Source organism: Haliaeetus leucocephalus, unplaced genomic scaffold (assembly GCF_000737465.1).
Source record: "Haliaeetus leucocephalus isolate CR32 unplaced genomic scaffold, Haliaeetus_leucocephalus-4.0 Scaffold0, whole genome shotgun sequence".
NCBI classification, from domain to species: domain Eukaryota; kingdom Metazoa; phylum Chordata; class Aves; order Accipitriformes; family Accipitridae; genus Haliaeetus; species Haliaeetus leucocephalus.
The window spans coordinates 24,698,222-24,725,162 of NW_010972436.1; the positions used below are offsets into that span (position 1 = coordinate 24,698,222).

Genomic DNA, 26,941 nt, shown 5'->3' on the forward strand with positions numbered 1-26,941 from the left:
TAACCCAAGCCCTTCAATTTTGACCCTTTACAGCTGATCATGCTTTGGCCTGAAGTTCACCCCAACCGCAGCTGCCCCACATTGCCGACATTATATTCAGCAGTTCAGCCATCACCTGATGCGGTTTCCTTTAGAGCCAGATACTTTAAGATGACCCAGGGGACCAAAGTTTAGTTATTTTAAACACTTCCTCTCAGAGCATCTCTGGCACAACTGCAAGATTTCCACCTGCCTTTCCCATTAGGCATGACCAATAATATGACCCCTAGCATTAAGCAAAATGGGAAAACCATACAGATATTCCTATGTATGAGGAAAGGTCCCATCTGCACTACAACTTTAAACTGCGTATTTCTCAGTGTACACACATCTGGATAAAATATTCAAGACAGCACGATTAACTCCATTAAGGAAACATGTTTCATCCCTCAAAGGCATGTAAGCTTCCTTTCTGCCAACAGTTAAAAACCCATCCTTTGCATCACAGGTAGGAAACTACACAACTTTCTGTATCGTGAATATTACCACTTCTCCAAATTTCCCAGACCACCATGCCCCAACACAATGAGGTAATCTCCAAATGCATTTTTCTGATAAATCATTACACAATTGTCAGAGCAGCCCCAAAATTTAGGGATGCAACAAATGACACACGACCGCAACGTTAAGCTGCAGCAATGACACAGCTTTGATTTCTTTGCTGAAGTTCCCTAAATATGGGCAAAATGCTTCAACGAGCAGGACAAGAACGGTCATAGCAGGTTTGGTTCAGTCCACTTCCGAATGATTCAGTATGAATCACATTTTCTTCAGACCAAGCAGTTTGAACTTTCTGTGAACATCATATTTTTGCTGAGTGCAGTAAAAAAGCCACACCCCACACATGAATATATCCTCTATAATCTTTACCACAATTACCAGTTTTGCTTTTTCACTACAGCAAGTCAAATGGAGAACCACCTCTCTTTCAATACAGAAATCACTGTGACATCTTCAGAAAAACTGAAATGTTAACAGGTTACTGCTGCTTTAACATACATAGTTTCACTTCATTAGACCAGAAGATGAACCAAATCAGCCAACCAAATCAACTGCAAGTCACAGATGAACACGGTTTTGTCAATGACTTATGGCAAGGTTGAAAAATTACCACATACTCAGCAAGTTAAGTTGGTCTATTACTTTACTCTAAATTCCCAGAGCTGCCTGAAGTCTTCTCTCTAAAAAACAAAGTTAAGCAACTAGCTATGAAATCAAAACTGTCTTCAATGAAGACAACCATTCTTGTTAAATCAGAATTTTAATGGAGACTGGAAACCGAAATCTGAGACTTCTTTCAGGAAAAAGAATTCCACCAGAACTGTTTCCAACTATTTTCTTCTTTTTAACCCAAAATAACCTATGAAAGCCAGTCAGTTTGACTAAAAATATGAAATAAATATTTCTTGGATTTTCTAATTAAAATAACATTTTGGCAAAAAGAGTTACCTCTTCTTCTGCAGCTGTCATAAGAGGACAGAAACTTACTCCAGCACAGCAGCAGCAATGCTTTTAATGGCATTGTACCAGAAGACAGCCAAGCTCACAAAATTCCCAAGAAAGAAGAGGCTGTTGTTCCCAGCAGCAGTCTGTGGCTGGGATGATGTATATTACCCACAAGTAGTATACTCTATTTTCAGCACATATTTAGGATTGCAAATCTCATTCTTTTTAACAGCAGAACATACTGACTTAGTATCCTCTCTTTCTGAACTACACCACACCTTGACAACACAGGAGAGGAAAACATGATTTAAAAATATCTCCCAAACAACACAGCAGCACAGAAACTCACACGTTTCAGTGATCCATCAAATCACAGGCCATTAGTTAACTGGGTTTTGCCTACAGAGGTTTTTCCACTAATTTTGTTTCCATCTTTTTTTTTTTTTTAATTAAACTACCCAAATTCAAATTTCATGATGTTGATCTTGCAGCTAGCCTTAAAAAAAAAAAAAAAAAAAGGCAAGAATGGCTTGAAGGGCTCCTTATTAAATTGCTCAACACTTCCTATGCAGTGCTCTTGGTCATTTATAGCTCTGCAAGAAACAAAACCAGCTGAAGTTTTCCAGCTCCAACAACTATACTTCACAGCTGGATGTTGACATTTAGGAAGAGGTTCTCTATATCAGAACATTCAATACCCCAAAGTTTACCCAAACTTGGCGTATTCATAGTATTTCCTAAAGCAGCAGCAACTATATAGACATTTAAATTCTGAGTTTTGATTAAGCTCCCACCTTTACTTTCCTCCTTCCATGCCCTCAGAGGTGGTTGGGGGATGAGACTGCATGTGCTCAGCTACTCTGTTTCAGTGACACACATTTCAGGACAAAGATGAGAAAAATGAAAAATACCTGTGGATTTGTCCGTTTTTATGCAGGTAGTCCAGCCCCTCCAGCACCTCCTTAAGGATTGTGGCTATACAGGCTTCATCCAGGACACCAGTCTTGTGTTCTCCTTTGGCTACAATATGCTTTATAATATCCAAAACAGAGCCTAGAAAGAAAAGAGTTAAACACATTAGTTTAAACTAGAAGAACTGATTCACAGCTAAGTGCACTTTATAATCACTTAATACACAAGTCCAAGGAATTCATTAGGAGCGGAAGCAACAATGGTCATGATCAAAGTCAGCAGCTGAAGTCTTTGCTGCAGGAAAGCAGAGGCAACGATGCATGCCTCACGCATGAGTCTTACAGGGGTGCAGATCTTCAAGGTGGGCTGTAAAATCCCTGTGATCACAAGTAACTGAGAAGTTATTTGAACAAGCCAAAATGTAAAGTGTACATACACAGGACTCTTGGAAGGTTTTTAAGTAGATACCGATGCTACAGCTGTTTTAGTACTGAGTACTGGAGAAGCAGGAGGGGGAAATGGAAAAAGCAGGGTGCTGCCAGGACTCACAAGCCGAAGGCAACAAGCTTGATAAAATTAGACTCTCTTTTTTAGCTCTTACAAACTCTGTGTAGAGGAATAGCAGGAAAAATCTAATATGTTAAGGGATGACACAGCCCTAACAGAAAAAAAGTGGAAATAATTAAATAGAGAACAAATGAGGCTGAATTCTGACAGCAAGTCACTTCTTCACTGTGTACAAAACTGGAACAGCTTAGATCCTTCCCTAGAAACATCACGCTTAGTCTCTCTCCCAACCATGGTGTGAATTACATCATCTTGCATGACCAACCACGCTTTATAGAGCAAACCACCTTTGAATTGCACTCAGGAATAAACAGAATCAATGACTACTAACACACCTCCCATGCAAGGTCCTGTTTTCATGATATATTGGGTAATGTATTCTTGATCTTTGCATCTGGACTGAAGACAGCCTTCTCAGAACTGTATTTTTATTGCTCCGGTATGGGATGTCTAAGCCTGTTTCCAGGCCTGTGCTATTTAGCCCCTTCGAACTTGGGTTTCTATGATTTAATGACTGGATAGTCAGCTAGTAGGATTTTTACAGCTATGGGCACAAAGCAATGTCAGCAGTACTGGGAAGTTCTTAAGGAATGAGAAAAGCAGGCATGACTGCAAAACAAATTCCAGCTTTGATTGTCTTTGAACAGTAAGCTTCCAGGAAAAGAATAATTCAGTACTAACTCAGCTAGTTTAGAAAAGCTGAGTTAAAAGTTTTTAAAAAGTTTGGAAAAGTTCATTCTTCCTAACTCGCAATCAAAAAAAACTGTAAGAGAAAACTTTTTGTACATGAAGAACAGCAAAAGCTGAGAAACTTACTCTCATTAATTTGGTCAATGGGGAAATTACAAGTTCCACCTTGTAAATTTTTGAAGCAAACAGAAAAATACAGTGGAGGTTTTTGGGTTAGGTTTTTTCTTCTTTTCATCCCTCAGGTTCAGGTAGACAAAAAACCCTTCCCCCTTTAAAATTTATTTTATTAAGTATCCTATTTGAATTTCTAGGCCAAAACAATTGCACGGATAGGTTTTTGCTTAGCATTTTATTTTTGGATTCTCACGTGAAAGCAAAAAGGCTTGCAAGGTTTGAATACGAACACTATGTGGAAAGGCTTGTTTTGCTCAATTCAAACTGCACAGGAAACAATTACATGGGTGCACGGTGTCCCTTGGTTTGTGGGAAACGGTATGTGCTGAGTTCATCTAACAGATTGCTGCAGTCAGGAGAACCACTATTCCCCACTCTGCCGAGACGCACACTTCCCACCTTCTCTGGCCCACCAGCACCAGTCCTCACACTGTACACCAAGCCACCCACTAAACCCACCAAAAAAAATAAACGAGGGCAGGGAGAGGCAGGCTATGTTTGGTTGGTAGTGAGCATAACCTCCGAACAGATGCGTTTCAGAGCCAATGAAGAGGAAAAGGAGGGTAAGAAGGAGGGAGAACACATTTGTGAATGGGGGAGGAAACCCCTTTTGTCAGCAGCAAGTGATTAGACCAGTTCCCTGGCTGCCCTGAATGGCACCTCCAGCTTCGTCTTACCTTCCTCTTCCCAAAAAACCTTTGCCTGGTTAAAGCTATTTGCAGAAGATGCAATCCTAACACACAGACAGTAACAAAATAGAAAAAAACAAGGAAAATTAAGAAAAATAGAAATGAAGTTGCATAACATTCCCCCAACATTTTATGCAAGAATACTCTTAGCAGTGTTCAGCCTTCCTTTACCCTATCCAAGCATAGAAACACACTCATCTTCCGTGAGTTTTGACACGCATCTTAGCTACTTAGCCAAAGGTTTCACCCAGTCGTAACTCAGGTTGTTTTGACATACACTGGACTTCCTGCATGGGACCAAGATTATCTCTACCAAATGAACTGTAAAACCCCAGACATCAGAGTATGGTCCTCTTCACTAAAATCTCACCTTTAGGTTCTAGAGTCTGAGAAAAGGATCCTCTGTTGTGTGTCACGAGGACTCACCTGGGATTCAGCCTGTCACACATTCATATTTGAAAAGTACGTGCTTACAAGCCTCATTGCTTCTTATTTTGGACAAGAATTTTTGTGACACCTAAGAAAAAAAACCACCAAAAAACCACTCTACTTTCACTGTTCAGGTTTTTCCTCTCAAATGTGCCTTTATCTGAAGAACAAACTGTCACTTGTTTTAGAAGTCCAGTGAAAATATGTGGTTCTCCACGTACTCTTTTTGTCCTCTTTCCACCCACAACTCTGTTAGCAGACTTTGTTCACAAACATTTCCCTTCTCCTGCAAAGGGCTCAGGGAACATGAGGAGGCAGATCATATGGTGCTCAAATTCATTCAGTCAAAAAATCTTGTATTTAGCCATGTTAGAGATTGTATTTCACCCAGAAAAGGGGGTGGGGGTTAGACAGACAAGAGGTCAAGCACAGAGCCAGCCTTCGTCGTAAAAAGGCTGATTCACACCCATTCTATATCTGCTCCCAGTCTAGCCTAGCACTTTTTAAGCACATCTTTTAAAAACCACTTTCACATTGAGATGTTCAAAGAAGTGGAGAAATTTGCCAGTCTTCTACAGAAAGGAGAACAGCAAAAAGGCTATCAGCAAAATGCTTAGTTCAGGAAACAGCAGAAAAGCAACCCAAGAGCCACCTTCCTCTTGAAGAATGTGTTATTTAGATCATCCCCACTTAGTTTGCACAGCAGGGGGGAAGTTTTGCTACTGGCACCGCAACACAATAAAGTCATGATTTTTTCCACCTCACAAATCAGTAAGTTTGGGAGTTGGTACTGACTCCCAACTCAATTGCAACTTCATAAAGCACAGCACCATGGAATACAAAGAATGAAGCCAAGCTGCATTTCCACACACTGCATCGTGCTGCATTCAAAGTCCTCTGGCATTCTGGCTCAGAAAGCCTGACATGGAACAACCCATGTCATATCCCCAGATCCAATACCCAGACCCCCAAACAGAAACCCACAGCTAAGCACAAAGCTACTTTGAAAGCAGAAGTCATGGGAATTTAGCTATTGAGGAAAACACTTTCTGCTAGAAGATAGAGATTGGATTTCAGCATCACCCTGATAAATTCAATGCAGAGTTGTTCGCAAGGTTCTCAGTTAAGCATGTGACACACTTACTAGGGTAAGACCTCTACTGCCTTAGGATGTAGAAAAATTTTCTCACTTACAACAACTGTGTTACACTCAAATAATAGATTAGCAGATCAGAGCCTTATCCTTTGCCTAAGGGGAAAAACGACCGTTCTGCACAAAGTGGCCTGTTCCTGACCCAGCAATACATTAACTGCTAGAAATTAACTGGAAACGAATTCAGCTGAACTGGAACCAAGATCCCATCTACACAAGAGCATGTGCTTTACAGACTGATCATCCTGTTTCAAAACATGATGATTCCAGATACAGCAAGTTTCTGAGCCAGCTTCCAAACCAGTTTAAGAATAACTGGGGAAGTGAGAGTACATCTGAACATAGTTAGATCTCTGCTTAAATGCAGTTTCAATATGATATAGATTTGTGCTCCATGTGCAAACTGTTCCATCTCATTGTGTAAGACAAAAAGTCTTCCATAATCTAGTGGCCAGAAGATGAGGTTCACACTGAAAATAAGGCACTCAACTCCATATTAGAGAACAGTTACAAGATTTTCAAGAGGAAAAAAAAAAATCCATTACCATGTCTTTTAAAAAATTTTTTTAAAAAAACATTTGACTCCTCCCTAGAATAAAACTTTCATTTTAGGTAACGCTGTAAAGTACTCTGGTGTGTATTATATATGGCACTAGGTTTGATTACAACAGTTCCCTCCTGATTTTTCACATTAGAAATGCATGAGTAGAAGCTACAGATACACAGAACAGGAGGGTCTGCCTAAGTGAGAAAGAAAAACAAATTAAGTTTGGCTGAGGCTGACTGGAAAGCTCTTCTAAGCCCAGAAGGGGAAGCATATCAGGAAAAGACAAGACAGAGAGAAGAACCATAACTGGAGTCTAAATGTAAATATAAATAATGCTGTCATTAGTAAGGATGTTTAAAGAAATCTGGTCATGAGCAACTGATCTCAAAGCCAAACAGAAGACAGAAGAAGGAGAGGACATTTAGAGATTGATGCGGAAAAAATGTGGCTATAAACAAATTCCTGCCCATCAAATATACACTGTACAGCACACCAACAGGAAGCCTACAAGATATTATGCAATCTGATAAAGCATTTAGCATTATTTATCATTCATCATTAATTAAAGGGTCTCAGTATATTCTGACACCAATCACAAACCGTATTACATCTATTTAGTAAAGCACAATCTCTCAGTTCAAACTGTACAGCAATTGGAAGTGGTTTTCTGCTCAAACTCACCAGCTTCCTAGACTGCTCTGAAAGCTGCTAATAGATCCTCGTGACAGCTGACGTCACCAGGATGTAGCTGTACATAGACTTACCCTCACCTGATAAAACCCAACCTGTAACTACTGTGGGTCAAAGACAAACATGCAGCGAGCAACTTTTTCTCAAGTCCTTACTGCTCACCAGTTCCGCAGCCAACAGACTGATGTCCGTCTGGCTGCACAAACAGAACAGACGTCCCATTGCTCCCTCCACTGCACCCCAGCAGTGAAGAGCAGGAAGCCTCACAGTACCCCTTTCCCATTTTTACATGGCTAGAGAATATCCGATTAGGCCTGACTCAATCCACAGAAGCCAGTTCCAACTTTCCAGAAGCAAGTAGTTGATTTCCACCCACGACGGCAGTATCTGAGCAATGAAGACACAAGAAACCTACGGGCAGGCCAATATCCTGAATTTGTAAGAACAGGATATTCAGGGTTTGTATATTGACATCAGGCAGACCATTTGCAATGGACTGTGTTGAAACCTAGTAAATATAGTCCTGTCTTGCGCTCCACACATGTACCCAGTAAAACTGTCTCCTTCAACACCCTGTACTATGAGCTACTCCAGTGTTTTCTTCAACAGCAAATGAGATTAAAAAGAGTTCCATGGTTCACCACCTCCCTGCTGTGCCAATGCATCTGCTTACGAAGCCATACTGTAAATGAGATCACTGCAGTAATTGGTAATCCAGTTTTCCAGGCAGGGTGGAGACCAAGCAGCCAGCAACTTCTTAAACCAGCTTTGCTGCTGGAGAAAATTTTTGTGTAATCACACCCTCGGGGCAAGAAGTCCTAATTGTTCCACTGATTCAGTTTCAACAGCAAGCCACTGCAAACATCGATGCTTCCTGTTCCAAATCCAGAGCTCGTTTCTTTGACCTCACCTACAGCAACAAGCACACGTAATGGCATTTAGGAAGCCTGCTTCTGATGTTCCTCCTCAGGAGAGGAAGAAAGTATCCACGTGACAGTCATCAGCCATGCTGCTTAATGCTTCAGAGCATGGGGCTGACATGGAGAAGGGTACGAAAACCCAAGCAAAAAGGAAAGCTTGTTTAGAACAAGATTACAGATAAATGCAGGGCTATTATGGCTGGAATTTTACATGCCCCCAGAGGCAAAAGAAATGTACAGTAGAGCTAGTTGCTGTGGGAACCACATCTTGCATGTTATACTATAACCTAAGTGACAGGACAAAGATACAGGATAAGTTAAATGCAAAGAAAACTCCTTTAAATTTCTCTTTAAATTTCTGGCAAGCAGAACAAGAAAATTTAATACTCTAACTAAATTTCCAACAAAAAAAAAAAAGCAGGTAACAGTACCCACATTGATTTGCCATTTAGAGGCCTGGCATAAACAGGCTGGAAAACAGTACTGGGGATCACTACACAATTTTGTGAGAATCAAGATCTGTCCCAAACCTGATGGACACTGATGCTGAACATGCTGCATCTTGGAGAACTGGGAGTTGGCAGGATTCATTGCTGCTTCTTTTAAGAGATTTCAGCAGAAGCCAGCAGTTTCGGTGAGCCTGATTTGCCATCAGAGCCAAGAATTAAATCTGCATCTTGTCAGCCTCTGACAAACAGAGGAAGAAAACGCAAAAGAAGGAACAGCTGCTTGGATTCAGTACTTCTGGGGCTGAGGAATACAGATAGAGCAAAAGAGCACCGAAGTAAAGGAAAGAACAAGTTATACAAAACAGAGGAAAAGACATCTAAGGAGATTGCTGGAGTTTCTGCTTTTAAAGTTTCTTAACCCTGGATAAACCACCTCAGTACAGAGGGAGAGTTAAGGAAACTTCCGTTTCTTGCCTCCTTCCCTCTAGAGCACTTGCATGGATGCATAAGAAATACGACAAGATTAAGGCAGGAAGAAAGATGATACAATAAAAGGGGCAAAACAGTTTATTGCAGTTGAGACTAAGGCATTTATTGGAGAAAATCTGAAGACAAACTCTTTTTTTCATGCTCTTCCTATTATAGCTGGGAGTTGCAATGTATCTACACACTCCGCATCCTGCAATCATGTACAGTCCCTACCATCTCCTGCTTCTGACTTAGCCCATCTTTAACTGTTTGAAATTGTGTCTCTACAAATAAAATTAAAACCGCTCCAGATGTACTCAAATAGCATAGTGTTCTCCTAAAAAAATAATTCAACATAAACACAAGGATTTCTATGAACCTGTGGCTTACGCTTTGATCATAACTCATTGCTGAATTAGGAGTGGCCAGATCACAGATTAACATGGCAGAAGTAGAACAAGATGTCCTATCTCCCTGGTGGAGACCTAAGACTTGCCATACCTCCCTTATGGTCTGACTGAACTGCTGGCCAAGCACTTCATCAGATAATCAAGATCAAAGCTTGAAGTAAGAGCTTGATTACATAACCTGAAAAAATTTTGGAAAATAAAAGGTTTAACTATTTCAATACAGTAATCTCCTTAGATTTAATTAGGAGTCTTCAAGAAGGCAGAAGATACAAGAGCCCTATCTGGAAGTGTTTCAATATTTAAAAGATTTACAGAGTTTAAAAATATTTTGGAGGTCTCAACTGCTGTAGGCTAGGACAGTAAAAATTGTTGTGTGGTGTAGGAAGCCACCACAGACAGCTGTTTCATACAAGCAACTGTTTTCTAGAGTTAGCCATGGCCTTGGGTCACCTGTGAAATGAGAGCTCTTGTTAAAACCAGTGAGAATTTAGAGGAGCAAACAGGTCACAATCAGAAAAAGCACAAGAACAAAAGGACAGCTGCTCCTCTTCCTACTAAAAAGCCGCAGGAGTTAGAAAGCGGGACTGGGCTTCAGATGGCTTTAAAAAGGCATGAGTAAAATTCACAACAAGGAAATGCCAGCAGGAAAAAGAGCAGGTCAGCAGTTGCCTAGAAATAGCCATTGGGAGTTTAGTTTGGAGTAACACTGGACCAAAAGGCTGGGGTGCCAAGTTGACATTGCTAAGCTTAGATCCCTACAAAGCAGTTTTGTCATTGGAGGAAAGGATCTGAAATTTCTACCAAAGGGAACAGAAACAGCAGATAGTTCACAAACCTGACTCAGGCACACATCACCAGATCTGAATGAGGGTGCCAGAGTAACTGGACACACCAGCACCTCTTGTCACTACCAGCTGGACGTCATCACAGCCACATTTCTGCCATCAGCAACAACTACGCTCTACATCTGCTTCAGTGTCAAATCTGCCAGTGCAAACTGCTTTCGGCAGTGACTTCAACCAGCCTGTCTGACTTGGCTCTGATGCAGATTAGCTTTTTATGTGTTACTCCCCAACAGCTCACCAGTACATTACCTCCTTGCTGCTGATGGCTTTCAAAGATGGAAAACAGTATCTTCCACCAAGACAGTACTTTCAAAGCAGAGACAAATAGTTCAGTTTCAGCAACAATGCCCGTCAGGCAAGTAAGCTACCTTTGAGCGTACTGGCTGGCTGCTCAGAGGAGCAAGGCACTGTTATCAGACAGTAACGCTTCATGGATTTAGAGTATTTTCCCTTAGAGACATTTCTAAAATACCTGCATATATGACTAGGTTAAGATTTCAACAAAACAACTGCAACCAGAAAATAGATTAAATTGCACTTACAACAATAACAACAACAAAAAAAAGGCTTGCATTACAGACCAATCTGTCTTGTGGGCTGTTTATCAAAGTAATAAGGTCAGTGTAAGTAGGCTGAAATTAAAACTAGTTTCAGCCTGAAAACACACGCCAACATAGACTGACACTGATGGAAGAGAAGCAGAAAGATCCTGAACTTTTACCCAGAAGAAAGTCTCAAGCACAAGAGCCACAATCAACATGCAGAATGGACATCAAAAAAGTTTTCATATGTGCTTACTGGGATGTACAAGTCTCAGTCCATGCTCTCTGAATAGTTAGATGGAATGGAAGAGCTAGGCTGCAGCCTGTTAATTTTTTTTCCTTTCCGGTTTATAAAAACAGCTCAAAAGTTTTTCCTGTTGAGAAACTCAGATCATTATTTTTCCCACTGGATGACAGATGACCACAAAACTAGCCACTTTATTACTGATAAATAAGCTGAAAGGAATGAGAAGCAGTTTTAAAAGTGTCTCTTGTTACATAAATCACTCAGCCTAAAGACAACTGGAAATAGCCTCATTAAAAATGAATGAAAAAGCTCTTCAGTCAGAAAACTCCAATACACAAGTTTCTTCGCCCATCTTCAAGATTGTTGTGTAGAATTTGCCTATGAAATCTAAAATGAGATTTCTGAAGTATAGCCATGAAAAAAGTATAAAGTGAAAACAGCTCAAAAATACCTCTCAAGGTATCCTCCTGCATAAAAAGCAGTGACAGGTCATTCTCAAATTCCTTCCGTCTATTTTAGCAATTCCCCCAGACCCCAAATGATTCACTTTAAGTGAGAAAATTTAACACTGGCTCACAGAAATGTTAGGGGGGGCGGGTGGGGTTACACTGCTACTAGTCCATCTTTTATTGTATGACCCTAGTCTTCAGCATATACAACAGAGTAAGCAGCAGTGAGATCTCATAGCACTACTTTACTGAAAGTACCCTACTTAATGCCAGAGCTGCACAAGGGTCAATTATCAGTCTGTATAACATAAAAGCCCATTCAGAGTGAATATTAAATGAAAAGCAGGTCATCATTCACATCACCAAGAGGCTGGTTCTGAAGCAATGATTATTTTTCCAGAAATATTCCAGTGTGGTCTTTACATTTATGGTACATTGATAATGAAAAGACGGTCCATAGTTTGATTTTTTCCCAGCGTACATACAAAAAAACAACACAAAAATGAGGACAAACAGAAACAACATTTGGAGGTTCAAGGATGAGCCTAATCCTGACTTGGTTCTGACAGAAAACCACTGTGAAAATACTAGCTAAGTCAGCTGTGCATTTTCTTCAAAGAGATTGTGTACTCTCCTGAAAAAGGCGAAGAACATTGCTGCTGCCTCTCCTGCACCCCTGAAATGCTATTTCCTCATGTTGTGGAAACCTTCCCATAGATACACTTTTTATACACACAGCAAAACTACTTGCACTAAGCTGGCAAGGGATTCTTTTCTACACACAAACAGCCATTGTATCTTTAATGACCTGTTATATATCCCTCCAAGAAGAGAGAGGCTATTGCTTAATGACACATGAGCACATGAGACATTAAAAAACCTTTAAGACAGACTTAAGCTGGCATGAAATTTCATTGTCCCCAAGAGAACTGCTAAAATTCTCTAAAGAATTTCAAAGACACATGTTTTATGGTCATTGTCAAGCTCTTGTGGAAAAAGCCAACAGGTTTAGCCAGATTTTTCCACATCATCTTCTGGCATTTTACAGTCCTCAGTATTAAGCCAAGAACAGAGAATCCAAGAAGGTTTTTTTAAAAAGCAAGAAAACAGGGTTTGGTTTTTTTCAGCTTTCAATTCATTTTCACTAGGGTGCCAGGAAAATCAAGTCTTCCTAAAGACAGGCCTAAGATTTAGCAACAGTCCTCTGTGTTATCATCCAGAACTTGATTCCATTTCTTGTCTCGACTGTAACTCAAGCAGGGATCCTGGAAAATATTATGACATCAAATAAAGCATTACTGATAAGTTTTCAAACTCTCTCTCTCTCTCAAAAAAAGAGTGTTTCTCCAGTGTCAGAGAATAAATCCAGAAGGGGGAAGTTTCCCTAGCTCTGTGTTAACTAGGCAGTAATTTGGAATTGCCCCAAGCATTCCCAGTTATTTTGTCAACTAGAACAAGTGTGCAAAGTAATCCAAGCTCTGAGGATTGACGCTATACAAATCAAGCTGCACCCACACTGATGTTCTCCTCCCTTTTTACGGCCATATACTGACATTATATGAGTAGCTCTGCCCAAAATACAGGTGATTTAAAGTTCCTCATAAGGGCAGCCAACATGTAAATAAGTTAAAATCAATAGAATGGCTGGTTGCCAACAAGCCATCAGCACTATGCAGGCCTCCAAGCTGGAAGTGAGAAAAAGGTCAAGGAACCAGCCTTGCAAGAGGAGCTGCAATTCTCACGATAAAGCTAGTGGAAATGGTTGGGCTCAGTGGAGTTAGCTGCACACTTCTCTAGTTCAAAAGCTTATCCTAGGCTTACAGAGCAAGATGAAGAAACTTTTGCTAACATGACCGGAGAAGCACTGTTTCAGACCCATCATTTGAGAAGATGATAGTGAGATTTATTTTCTAGAAGCTTAGGATGGTTTCAACTACTACACCTGCACTGAAGTTTCTCTAGTCAATGTCTGAAGTCATACACCCCAGTTTTCAAATATTCAAGTGAGTCATTCAGCAAAAAAAATACAAAATAACTCTACGAAATACTGTCAAATATACAAAATAGGAGGGAAAAAAAAGCTAGCACCAACATGTAGTTAGGTGATACTACTAATGTACATAACAGGAGAAGCTATTTCTGAGCTGAATGGGTTGAAGTTAAATATTTTTATTCAAATATTTATTTCAAATATTTATTTTATTAATATTTACCCAGCCCCCTGAGCTGGAAGACAGGGAGCAGAAAGAAGCCCCCATAATCCAAGGGGAAATAGTTACAACCTGCTACACCACTTTGACACACACAAGTCCGTGGGGCCAGATGGGATCCACCCAAGGGTACTAAGGGAGCTGGCAGGAGTGCTCACCTAGCCACCCTCTTTCCATGATTTATCAGCAGTCCTGGCTAACTGGGGAGGTCCCAGTTGACTGGAAGTTAGCAGATGTGACACCCATCTGAAGGGCTAGAAGGAGGATCCAGGGAACTACAGGCCTGTCAGTCTGACCTTGGTGCCAGGGAAGGTTATGGAGCAGACCATCTTGAGACCATCACATGGGACATACAGGACAACCAAGTGATCAGGCCCAGTCAGCATGGGTTTATGAAAGGCAGGTCCTGCTTGACTAACCTGATCTCCTTCTATGACAAGATGGCCCACTTAATGGATGAGGGAAAGGCTGTGGATGTTGGCTACCTAGACTTTAGTAAAGCTTTTGTCACCATTTCCTGCAGCATTCTCCTGGAGAAACAGGCTGCTCAAGGCTTGGATGGGTGTACTCTTCACTGGGTAAAAAACTGGCTGGATGGCCAGGCCCAAAGAGTTGCAGTGAATGGAGTTAAATCCAGCTGACAGCCAGTCACAAGTGGTGTTCCCCAGGACTCAGTATCTTTATCAATGATCTGGACAAGGGGATTGAGCACACCCTCAGTAAGTCTCCCAAAGACACAAAGCTGGGCGGAAGTCTTGATCTGCTCAAGGGTAGGAAGGCTCTGCAGAGGGATCTGGACAAGCTGGATCAATGGGCCGAGGCCAACTGTATGAGGTTCAACAAGGCTCAGTGCTGGGTCCTGCACTTGGGTCACAACAACCCCATGCAGCGCTACGGGCTTGGGGAAGAGTGGCTGGAAAGCTGCCTAGAAGAAAAGAACCTGGGGGTATTGGTCGACAGGGAGCTGAACATGACCACTGGTGTGCCCAGGTGGCCAAGAATCCTGGCTTGTATCAGAAACAGTGTGGCCAGAAGGACTAGGGAAGTGGTTGTCCCCCTGTACTCGGCACTGGTGAGGCTGCACCTCGAGTACTATGTTCAGTTTTGGGCCCCTCGCTACAGGAAAGACACTGAAGTGCTGGAGCATGTCCAGAGAAGGGCAACAAAGCTGGGGAAGAGTCTAGAGCACAAGTCTTATGAATAGTGGCTGAGGGAACTGGGGTTGTTTAGCCTGGAGAAAAGGAGGCTGAGGGAGACCTTATCGCTCCCTACAACTACCTGAAAGGAGGTTGTAACGAGGTGGGGGTCGGTCTCTTCTCCTAAGTAACAAGCGATAGGACAAGAGAAGATGGCCTCAAGTTGCACCAGGGGAGGTTTGGATTGAATATTAGGAAAAATTCCTTCACAGAAAAGATTGTCAAGCATTGGAACAGGCTGCCCAGGGAAGGGGTTGAGTCACCATCCCTGGAGGTATTTAGAAGACGTGTATATGTGGCACTTAGGGACATGGTTTAGGGTGGACTTGGCAGTACTAGGTTAACAGTTGGACTTGATGATCTTAAAGGTCTTTTCCAACAATTCTATGAAATGCCTTAATTCACAAGTGGGAAGCTTAGGACGTAAACAAGGGAAAGGGTATTACAGGAAGACAGCATTTTACATTGTCTTTTAGGGTAAAGAAATTCACTCACTCACCTCCACTAAGTAACTTCATCACCAGCCAAAGCTCATCTTTCACCACGAACGATGTGTAGTAAGATACAATGTTGGGGTGATGGCACTGACTCATGGCTTGAATTTCTTTCTGTAGAGACAAATAAAGCATTAGCAGTTGGACCCAGTTATTACTATTCCTTGGGCACAGGTTATCTTCCTCAAGACACAGCGTTCAAAGAAGGTACAAAGAAAAATTATACCTAGAACCTGTAAGTAGAAAATCCAGAAATACTCTTAACACTCAGCTGGCATTGTACTAGGGCCCAAAGGTATTTTAGGGTACTCTTCCCATCTGTCTAGAAGAAAGAAAAAGTTGACCAAAAACCCCTTGGCAAGGGCAACAAAGTGGTCATAATCAAAACACCTGCACGGAGCTACAGCAGAATATTCCTGAAAATTCACACCAGTTTGTTACCTAAGAAGTTCATGATGACTCCTTTCAGTGAGACATTACACAACAGATGCTTAATCTGTTGAAGTCTATCATTTGGATGAGAAAGGGAAATATTTGCCTCTGGGGAAAAAAAAGGCCTCTTGTTCCTAATGTTTCTTCCCAGTAGGAAAGCAGATGGCTTAGCTCAATCAGGTTGAAGGCACAAAGGACAGCTATATCTTTTGTCATACTGGAAAAGAGAAATCAAGATTAGAAAGTTGTTAGCTACTACAGATGGCATACAATATGAAATATGCTCAGATGTTAAATTGAGTTTTGACTGTGCTTATTCTTAGATTTGGTTATGGGTTAAGGGTTGAGGTTTTCCAAGTTATGGGCAGAACAACACCACAGAAAGCATTGACTGATTTTTCATTATGCAAGCACAAATCACCAGTTTGGACAGAAAGCCTCGGAGTTCCTTGACTGTCCATAGACAAAAGCCATCTATTAAGCCAAGCCTGGCACCCTGCACTACACCCAGCTGGGTCTTTGTGCTTCAGCCAAGCCCCCTAACCTGTCAAGTTGTACCCTCCAGCATCACCCACGCCAGACACTCATCCCCTGATATCCTGAACTTCTGCTCTCAACTAAGGCATTCCGTCACTGAACACGTGGATGCCACTTTTCACTGTTAGCCCCCCTCCCATGACACAGACTCAGCCGAGCGCCATAATCCCAAACACACAGGGAAGGAGGAGAGCAAGGGGCCTTCACACCCTGATCCTTTCCTCCCTCTAAGCACAAGACCTCCCTGGTACCAAAGTATGACAGAAAGCTCTGAGAAGGATTCACCCATGTCTAGGACACCCCACAGATGCAGCATATACTTCTCCTGCTTATATGCAAAGCTCTGCTTGTGACTAAGTATAGTGTAAAGGCACATTGCTTCCCCCTTGGCAAGGGTTTAGCTGGGAATCACAGCTACAAAGAAACATGCTAATGTTGAATTATCCACTTCAATACTGCTTTTCAGGGAGTAGGTACATTTGAGGAATCAAACACAATTAGTTCCTCTTTCTGCTTTCCCCAGAAGCACCAACTTTCCAGGAAACTCCAATAAGCAGATTAAAGAAGAGCCTTTCTAAACAGAAACAGATATTTGAAGAGTAGGGAGTAGGCTATTCACCTCAGTGTAGCATACTCGCTGACTAAACACCACTCCATGAAAATAAATACAGCCTGAAACAATATCCTTTGCATGCTGACAGCTCCAGCTCCCTTCCTTGCAAGCACTCACTTGTATCAAGCTAGTTTTCTAAAAGGAAATAAACCAGCACCTTTGGAGTTTTCTAATGCCTTCTAGTTAGGGGGTTTCTTGCATTGTGAAGAAACCTTGACAGATAAAGCTGGCAACAAAAATGTTTTTTACTTCCCTGCTTCAAACTTCTAACAGGGGATGGATGAGAAGTAGGGCCATGGATAACACAGGTCAGACTCAGTGATTGGTTTGTGCCCTGTCATACTCCTTGCACAAAACCCAGCTGGTTGGGAAGCTCTGGGCTGCTGTCTGTAAACAGAAGTGCAACACTTTTGATTCACACAACCTTTCAAAACTCATTAGGCTCAGAGTTTTGAACTCATGCGCTTACCCTAGGATCATTTTGGACTTGCTCAGAGCACTGGACTGAGTCCCTAGTTAAGGGATCCATAAGCCTGACACAACCTTGGTCCCCGAGCCTGAAATTAGCATTCAGCCTAAAGATTTAAATCAATTTTAAAGATTTTTTTTTTCCCCTTTTAAACATGCAAGCAAATCCAGGTGCCTAACTTTTCTGACAATTAAAAAAAAAAAAAAAAACAAACCACACACATGCACAAGTGGCACCAGAGTGGAAAAAAGCAAGCAGGACATCGACGGGTTAATCATCCCATCAGCCAGACCTGCCCCAAACCCACCATTCAGAAATGATCTAGAAGAGCTGTTTTTATCTTTTCTTAGCTAGACCACTCACGATTTTTTGAACCAGCTCCCCCGGAGATCAAGAAAGTAGTACAAGAAATATACACAAACATTGCATATTTTATATATTAGTGTATCCCACCGGAATTCAGGAGTCAGTGAGACAAAGTCTGGACCAAGTTTAGTTAACAGCCTAGACCTGGATCAGATCTTTGCCATTCGAGCAGCTCTGTACTACAGCATTTTGCAGGCATTCTGTGATGCTTAGTTAGTATTTTATTGTTTTCCAAGAACTTCCTCTCTAATTCATTACCATAGTCTGCTCCCCCAGCTGGGAAGCACAGTTTAAAAAAAAAAAAAAGCTCAAGTCTATCATATGCTTTAGTCCACAAAGAGGGAAAATAAATAATCACAAACTTGATCTATGCAATTAAACACCTCCATCAGCTAGTGGATGTGTAACACAGGCAGATTAAACCATTTCTCACACAGTGTAGCACAGCTCTGAATAATTAATTGCATCACAATTCCAGTGTTTTTACATTATTACCAGTAAGAAAGAGCAGCAGTCAGGCAGACTTTCCCCTCTCACCCACAGACCCCCACCCCATTTTCAATAGTTTTCTAGCCTATCTCCCACCAGGCTACATCAAAGCTTCATTCCTCTTCACCCCCATAGAGGGTACCAACATCCTGGAAGCTCAACACATACAATTGTTTTAACTGATCATGGCAAATCGCAGTGAGCTTTGTGGTTAAAATGCTTCCTCGCATAATTGAAACCAAGCCAATTCTGTCATACATACAACAGTCTGTGCTACAGCAGTACAAATGAAAGGTCTGAAGAGCTATAGTTAAGGCAGGAATCCCAGTCAAGGATCACCAGGGAGCTCTGCTCAAAAGCACGCTTACAGAAAAAGGGAGCAGGAGGGGATAAAATGCAGCAACAGCCCTTCTGTGTGTAGTAAGCACAGCTTTAATACTATTTCCAAAGTTTTTCAGAGAGTTGGCTGCTCTTCAAACATGACAAAGTCATAGCAGGCAAAGATTTCCTCTCCCTGCCTCCTCCCTAACAAGACTGCTATCCCCAAATTACACAAAGAAGAAATAACCAAGTTACAACTGTGCTCCCCTCATTTTGACTAGCATCAAGACCACACTGGAAGACTCCTAATAGAAGGCTCAACAATTTCTATACCTCTGTAATAATGTCAGGCTAATCATCAGAATTTATTTGGGCTGCTATATACAGGTTTTAAAGCTGGAAATGTTGCTTTATTCCTGCTCTGCCAACAGTCATGGGTTACTTGATAAAGAGCCCTCAAACTATTCACAGATCCAGATGGTAGACAGCTCTTCCATCCAGTTGCTTACACACCGACACCCCTCACACTAGATGGCCTCAGTTATGAGTCTTACTGCCAGCTCCCCATTTCAGGATCCATAAATTACACTGCCTTCTGCTCAGCTATGGAGAATGAATTACTGATAAAAACATGTCTAGACACAGGCAATGGTTTGGAGATGGTTACATGCTCACCCTGGGCTAGATATTAAAAATATCTGCACTGTCAAATACCAAAAGCAAATAGACTGGGATTAGCTATAAAGGCCTCCATGTCTTCCATTAAGGGTTCTGATGAATGCTTTCAGTACTTCTGCAGGCAATAAAAGAAGCATTTCAAGGCTTCTGAAACACTAATAAAACTGCTGTGAAGTATAATTTAGAATCATAAGAAACCTATTAGTCTCCTGTAAGTCAGACATACTTCTGGAGATCTGCTATTTTGGAAGTGCATTTATTTGCCCGCTGACATACAACTGAAGTTGAGTTAATAGGAGCAGAGATACAAAGCACACAAGGCTGTGTTTAAGCGACTAGCTCAACTTTCTTACTGGTATTTTCTGTTCACATCATCACCTTCTACTCTTCATGTTTATCTGCCCCTGAGGCATGTTTCAAAGACACTTGCTCTCAAATACAAGGATGAAAATCATGCGTTATTTAGTTTTACTTCCTACATGTTGACGTGAACTCAAGAGATACAACACAGCAGCATTCTGCTTTTATGTGGCTACCTGCAAGTTCAGAGGAATCCAGAAAGCTGTCAGCTTGGCTACCCTATTCGAAGACAATCATGACCATAAGAGAACTGGGGAGGGAAAGCATGCCTGGGGGAAAATAAAAGCAGGTCAGATGTGATCTCCCCCTTGAATACACCAGTGCTCCAACTATGGCTGGCAAAGAACTTAACTCGTAGCTGAAATCTCGAGGTATAAGGCATTAAAACTCTTCTTCATCCTTTCAAAGTAGGATTTAAAGCTCTGTTCCTAGAGGCAGCCATAACTTCAGATTTTGCTCCAAGTAAAATTCTAATGGTTTAACTAAAAGGCTGTAAAAACTGAGAATATTAATTCATTAGCCTTTCTAAACATCTGCAGAAAAAGCACCCATGTTCCCCTACTATAATCAACTTGAGAGGCATTTTTTGAAGGACATGGGGAAAAGCACAGAGCTCAAAATCAGACATTCTGATCCAAATTCCATGTCTAGATTATCCAGTTCAACTCCTTACCTCAAAATGTGGCTACAGGAGATAGAGTGCCAGAATTAAAAAGGCGTTAGATTAGCCCACCCAGAGCAACAGTGGAAAAGACACAATTCTGAAAGGGATATAAAGTTTTCATCCATAAATTAATCTTTGGTGATGGGAACAAACCACCCTCATGGCCAGTCACTCAGCAGTTGCCCATTTCAATGGCTATTCTTCAGCATCATTCAGTGGTCATCCCCTCTGTCAAAGTCTGCAGTATTAGTGACAAGGTACTGAAGGAAGCAGATGTTTAAAACTGCTACGGTGTAGCAATGCATAGGTGCCCATTTTTTATTGGTTTTAGCCACAAAGTGACCAGGCAAGTGACTGACTCATCTCAGATACAAGCGAAGCCAGCTTTACCCACTTAGCCAACTAACATATCACTGGCCCTTATTGTTGTTCAGATCAATACCCAGTGTTTACAGTTTGACAACCTTCAGATTTGTGATTAGTACACACAGTCAGTTGCAAACTCTGTAAAATTATTTACATGCACCATCTCATAACTCATCCACTCCAAGTGAAGAAAGACATTCTATGTTCAGGATTTCACCCACCTTTACCTTAATGTTCATACTGAACTTTACCCTCCAAAAAAATCTCCACCTTCAACCAGCACAGTAATTAAGACTTCTGTTGTTGCTGCTTTGAGAAACAGTACAACCAAGCCATACACAGCTTAGGTTTAAGTCTTCTGTAAAGCTGCAATCCCATCATGCAAGAAAACACTTTACATGGCATATCAAATAACCATGCAGAAGCCACGCATTATACATTGGACTCTCTGGCATTGACGCTTCCGGACTTTTTCCCCTGGAGCAAGTGTGAAGGTCCTCAGGACTGGAAATGGATTTATAATGGCAGTTCCCATAAAATGACAGGCATGGATGAAATATCTGTACTACTTCTACAGCAGCCTGCTGCTTTGTTCCCAACAACCTTATAGTCTGCTTAATCCACTTGTAGGAACTACTCTGACTGATCAAAGCCAGTTCAATATCCTGTCCAAGTCTTCAAAAGAAGGTGTAAAACCCTATAACAAGCAGTTACACAATTATCTGCCCAGAGGGAAGACTTCTGACTAAGCTAGGGCAGTTAACAGTTGGCTTATGCTTTAAACCAGGGAAGTTCATAATCCTTTTTTTAAATCCTATCTAATTTAACCTTCTCAGCTATAGGTTGATTTATTTAATCTCATGCAATGTTTGATCTCCATATTATTGGCAGCAAGCTCCCCAGGTTAATTCCATGAAATTCAAAACAACATTTCTTTTTATTGGAGTTAAACTTGTTCCCTCGGCTTCCTTAAGTGCTCTCTGACCATAGCAGTGGAAGAATAGTACCTTCACTTCACTCCTCATATGTAGACCTGTCAGGTCCAGTCCTATCAGTCTCTGGACTAGGAAGAGTTTGGAGTATCTTCCTAGGAGCAGCAACACCACACCTCCCATGCTCCTTCCTGAACCCATCTCCTGTTGAACCACCCTAGGAACTAAACAGGCAGCAGTTCCCCCCCAGCTGGGAAAGCCCAATGTGAAATACCCCATAGCTTATGTTCCCATCTCTGCCATTCAACATTCCTCCTAACTGCTAAGCTGACAACCCACATCATCTGCTACTCAAAGCATGGAGGAAAAAAAAAAATCTGATGAAAGAAAGCTAACTCAGCTTTAATTGCATGAAAATGAAGCAGAGTTTGCTGGACAGAAGGGAGATTCAAAGCCTTTTAGACCAATAGCTCTTTAAAACAAGAAAACACTTGAAAAAAGCTTGAAGCATGGTTATTTTGACACAGATGTTACACCACTGTGTTTCAAGGATCAGCAACAGCAGCAACACAACCAGCATCCCACAAAGAAAAAGAGAGGTAAGAGCAAAACACAGCAGTGAACAGTGTCCAGCTGTGAAACACACCACCTGAGCAGACTGTTTTCAAACACACACCAAATGCTGCATAAGTTTGTTAACTACTGTGTTGCGATACAAGTAAGAAGTGTAACTTCAGTAACAAATCAAACAGTCCAAGACCAATTATACACAACACTGTATTTGACCACCCCTCCTTACACTCCACTCCCAGTCACACCAGTGAGTAAGAATCATTATAAGCTATGTTGTACTTCCCTTCCAGCTTCCCCACATGCAGTCTAGGAAAGATCTGGGAACATTCAAAAAAATGTTCAGGGAAAAATATAAAAATCAAGCACTGAAATAAATTTCTGACTAATATCACCGAATTTAGCAGCTGGGCTAGAAAGAGCCACGCCTCTGCACTGCATTACTCCTGCCTATGTTCTTTAAAGCAATTAGCACTTCTGCTGAAGAGCTGAATGCCCTTGGACTTGGTTTGCTCACGAAGCAACAAAATCAGTCTTTCCTATGTTTCTGTACCCTGTAGCAGCAATAAATTAATCCATTGCATTAACCTAGAATGTCACGCAGTGTTTGCAAAGCATGCAGGTTATCCCTCACCACCCACACGGCTCAAGTGTATGTTGAGATACACGGATCAAGATCAATATACCACTTAATCACCCTAAGCATGGCACCTCCACAAGTTAGGAGGTGGTCCCAGATTCCCTGGCCTCTGGGCACCTGTGAGAGACTGAAAGAATTAATGTCTCAAACATTGTGGTGGGGCAAGTTCTGCTTAAAGACAAACCCTGCACAGCAAGGAACCCAGGTGAAAACCCCATCAGCTCAGACATCAGCAACAGGAGGGGGAGGGCGTGCTGGAGGGTGTGCAGCTCCCTGTTCTGATAAGCTGTTCTGATACAAAGATCAAACAATGGCCGTATCTGCAGGGAAGAAGTTACTCCACAAACAACCCCCAAGTCCAAAGGCTCACAAGCTGTTCATTAACCTGACAAGTTGGGGTGCCCGCCCGAAGGAGGGGCAAGGATGATAAAAGGACACAAACTGAAGCCCCAGGTGCCTAAGCCCACTGGGACTGGACCCCTCGGCTGACTGGACACCTCAGCTGACTGAACCAACGCTGGACCCAGGACTGGTGAAATCTTTCTCTCTTCCTTTTTCTCTCTCTGTTGTCTTCTCTCTTTCCTTTCTTTTCCTTTTCCACAATCCCTACACATCATCCGTTTCAAGATATAAACTGTTGACCAAGTCGGAGCCTAAGAGAAGATCCGGCCGCCCCTAGACCCTTCTCTGAGGAGGAGTCTGGAAAGCAAGGGGGTCTGCTCTGAACCTCGTGACTCAACAGGAGGGATCTCCTTATTCCCTGAATTGATGTATATGGTTACATGGTTTACAAAAGTAGTCTTATGCCAATTCCTGTTGTGAGAAACCCTGCCACCTACTACCACGCCTCCCCACTTCAGTTTGCTTTTGTCATGAATAAAATCTTGTAACTGATCGTTTGGTGTCCTTTCACCTTAATTTAGCCTGAGGGAATTTCAAATTAAACACGACTCCCTGGTCTGTCCAGTCTGGGTCGTGACAGCACCTGCTCCTATAGAAGCTCAAAGGAAGCTGAAGGCCACTCAATCATTCAGCTAGCGGTAGAGCCACTTACTCGACATTTCCAAACCCCGCTCCAAACTAACCTTCCTCCTCTTCTTCATCCCAAGAAATACAAGCGCCAGCCATTAAGTGGCATGGACACTGAAAGAGTCATAGAAGAAACAAGTCATCCTTACTGATGGCAGAACTGTTTGCCGATCTCCCTACCCTCTCCCAAGCAACATCACACTGTTTTACCCTCTTTACTAGGCAGATTCTGGGAGTAAACAAGTTTGCTTCAACAGAGAAGTCTATGGGTCTGAAGCACTGTATAAAAAAAAAATAAAAAAGAATTTAAGAACAATTTTCCCTTTTCTATCCCACTGCCTGATGACTGGGCAGTGCTGTAACACAAGAGCATTGTCTTGACCCCAGGCAGTACATCAAAGTTTACCATAAGCTGACTATTGTGCTCAGATACCTTCAGCGCAATAGAAGCATAATGGATCTAATAAAAGCCCAAGTTCATGCTTTTAACTGCATTGGGGAAGAGGAGAAAGCAAGGAGGGGGCATAACATACCCCAGCATGAACTCATCGTATTTCTCTTTGCACTTGCTTCTTAAAACCACTGTATCTGCAGGGACTTAGATTTATGTTTTTTGGAAGACAAAAAACCCTGATCCTGCAATAACAAGTAGTTGCTCAAAAAAGGTAATTAAACTGAATGGGGAAACTGCCATGAAGGGAGACCTCAAGCTTTTCAGCCTTGTAAATATTTACTTTGGGGAAGAAGCAAATATGGTGACAAGATATAAAGTAGGGAAGGTAAGAGCAGAGAGCAAGGAATTCTGTAGTTTCCATCCTTTCGGCTCTCTCACTGGGAAACAACATCCAATAAACTGACAAATTCAGAACAAACCCAGGAAAAACGCTTTTTCACCCAACACATCTACCTTGGCAACCACTGCCCCAGGAAGCCGCTACAGCTCAGAACCATCTTTTTCCCCCCTCCACCTCTCCATGATTTTAAGTTCAAGAATATCTAGTTCCATACACAAGCCTGCAGAAGGATCCACACTAGATCTGGTCACAAAACTGGAAGCTTAAGAGAGCTGACAACAGCAATTCATTGCAGTCCTACCCATAACAAGAAAAATCATTGTCAGGAACGGGTCAGCCAGAGATTTAAAATACGCAATTAGAAGTACTTATCTAAAATTACATGCCAAGTCTCCGCAGCATATCTTTCTGAACCTAACCCTTTTAGCTGAAATTGGCAGTTACTCAAAGACTAACAATCTCAATTACGACGTCACAACAATACAGTTTGCAATACAACTGAGGCAGAGCAGTACGGACAAACCACATAAAAGACTTGAAAAGAATACCAAGGGTTGATATCAGGACAAAAAGACCAACTGTGAAGAGGGAAGAGATCTCAATCTCCTACACTAGCATGAGCCATAAGAGGATTTGAACGCAGGTCACTGTAAGAGTCCTACACACAACCCTTCACAGGCACACTAAAATGTGACAGCTTGGATAGAGCCTTTCCTCTTTACAAGAGCAGATTTGCAGATACCTATAATGAAAAAGTAGCATTGGTCACTAGATGGATACTGGAACTTCAAGTGACTTGCTGAGGATCATACAAGCGTAGAGCTAGCCAGGACTCCTGAATTCTGTCTCTGTTCTACTTTTTAATTGCAATCACCAAAACAAGTGCCTGAGGTAACACTACAGAAGCTGTCAAGATGCAAGTGGAAAGACAGACAGGTAGGATTAAAAAAAATCCTAGAGAGGTGCTTTAAAAGGAAAGGTGGTACAAGGCCTCATCTCACTGCCTTTCCTCAACCCCTGCCAGAAAGAGACTAGTAACAAGAGCTAATTCATTCAGTTTTTCTCTTTACAGGTGAAGGGGAAAAAAATAATGTAAAGAACTGCAGGAAAGGTAAAGAAACCATTCCCTTGAATTTCAAAGATTCTGGAAGCATGTAGCTCTGGATCCCCCTCAAACTGCAGAGCTCTTGTGCAAGTGTGAAGCTCAGCTCTACCCACATTAACTCTGTTCAAAACAAAGGGATTATACAAAGTGCTTAGCTCTAAACAAATAGTCTGAAGTTCTCCAACAGTTGATCTTCTTAACTTTTTAAGTACTGTGTCCCACAACCAGGACAACTGAAGTGCCTCCAGTGAAATCAGTCAAGTCTCCTCACACTCACCCCACCTCAAGAAATCACAGAAACGTAGAATGGTTTGGGTTGGAAGGGAACTTAAAGATCATCTAGTCCCAACCTCCCCTGCTATGGGCAGGGACACCTTCCACGGGCAGGGACACCTTCCACTTGACCAGGTTGCTCAAAGCCCCATCCAACTGGGCCTTGAAAGAAAGGTTGTTTAAGGCACTCAGCAAACACAGAGATTATGCTAACTGAAATACAACTCCCCAGACAATTTTGATTGCATACCAGGAGTTCATCCATGCTTGTCTGACACTTCTCAAGATTGATCCGTTTAATTGCTACCTTCTCCTTCTTTGGAGTGCAGAAGGCTGCCTGCACCACTGCAGTTGCTCCACTCCCTGTGGGTGAAAAAGACAGACAGTTAGCATCACCTTACAGGACTCCAACAGAAAGTAAGGGAGGGCAGACAACAAAATTACAAGTGCCAGTTAGTAAAGACAGCAGAGCCAGGTGAAAACCCAGTGAAGGCAACCCAAACACACTCTCCACTCCAGGTCTGTGCAACTCAGTATGTCAGCTCAGCTGCAACACTGAAGTGGTGGGCTAACCAAACGAAAACAAGTGGATCTTTATGATCCCTTGCAGGGATCATTACAACTCTGCAGACAAAAAAAAACCTCCAGATTCCAACTTACTTATAACAGAGGAGTGATTCTTCTCATATGCTTTTAAAAGAAAGGCCACTGAGGTCACACAGACTTTTAACCTGATG

The 26,941-nt window shown here is 41.9% G+C and overlaps 1 protein-coding gene across 1 annotated transcript in view; it reads right to left on the reverse strand.

The window, feature by feature from the left end:
- The window catches only part of OXSR1 (oxidative stress responsive 1), a 97,301-nt gene that overhangs the window by 48,052 nt on the left and 22,308 nt on the right, over positions 1–26,941 (reverse strand). Inside the window, exons 4-6 of the mRNA XM_010563176.1 lie at positions 26,455–26,567; positions 15,572–15,680; positions 2,397–2,538 (exon numbers count right to left, since the gene is read on the reverse strand). Coding sequence (XP_010561478.1) covers positions 2,397–2,538; positions 15,572–15,680; positions 26,455–26,567 — 364 coding nt within the window. The remainder of the gene's footprint in view (positions 1–2,396; positions 2,539–15,571; positions 15,681–26,454; positions 26,568–26,941) is intronic.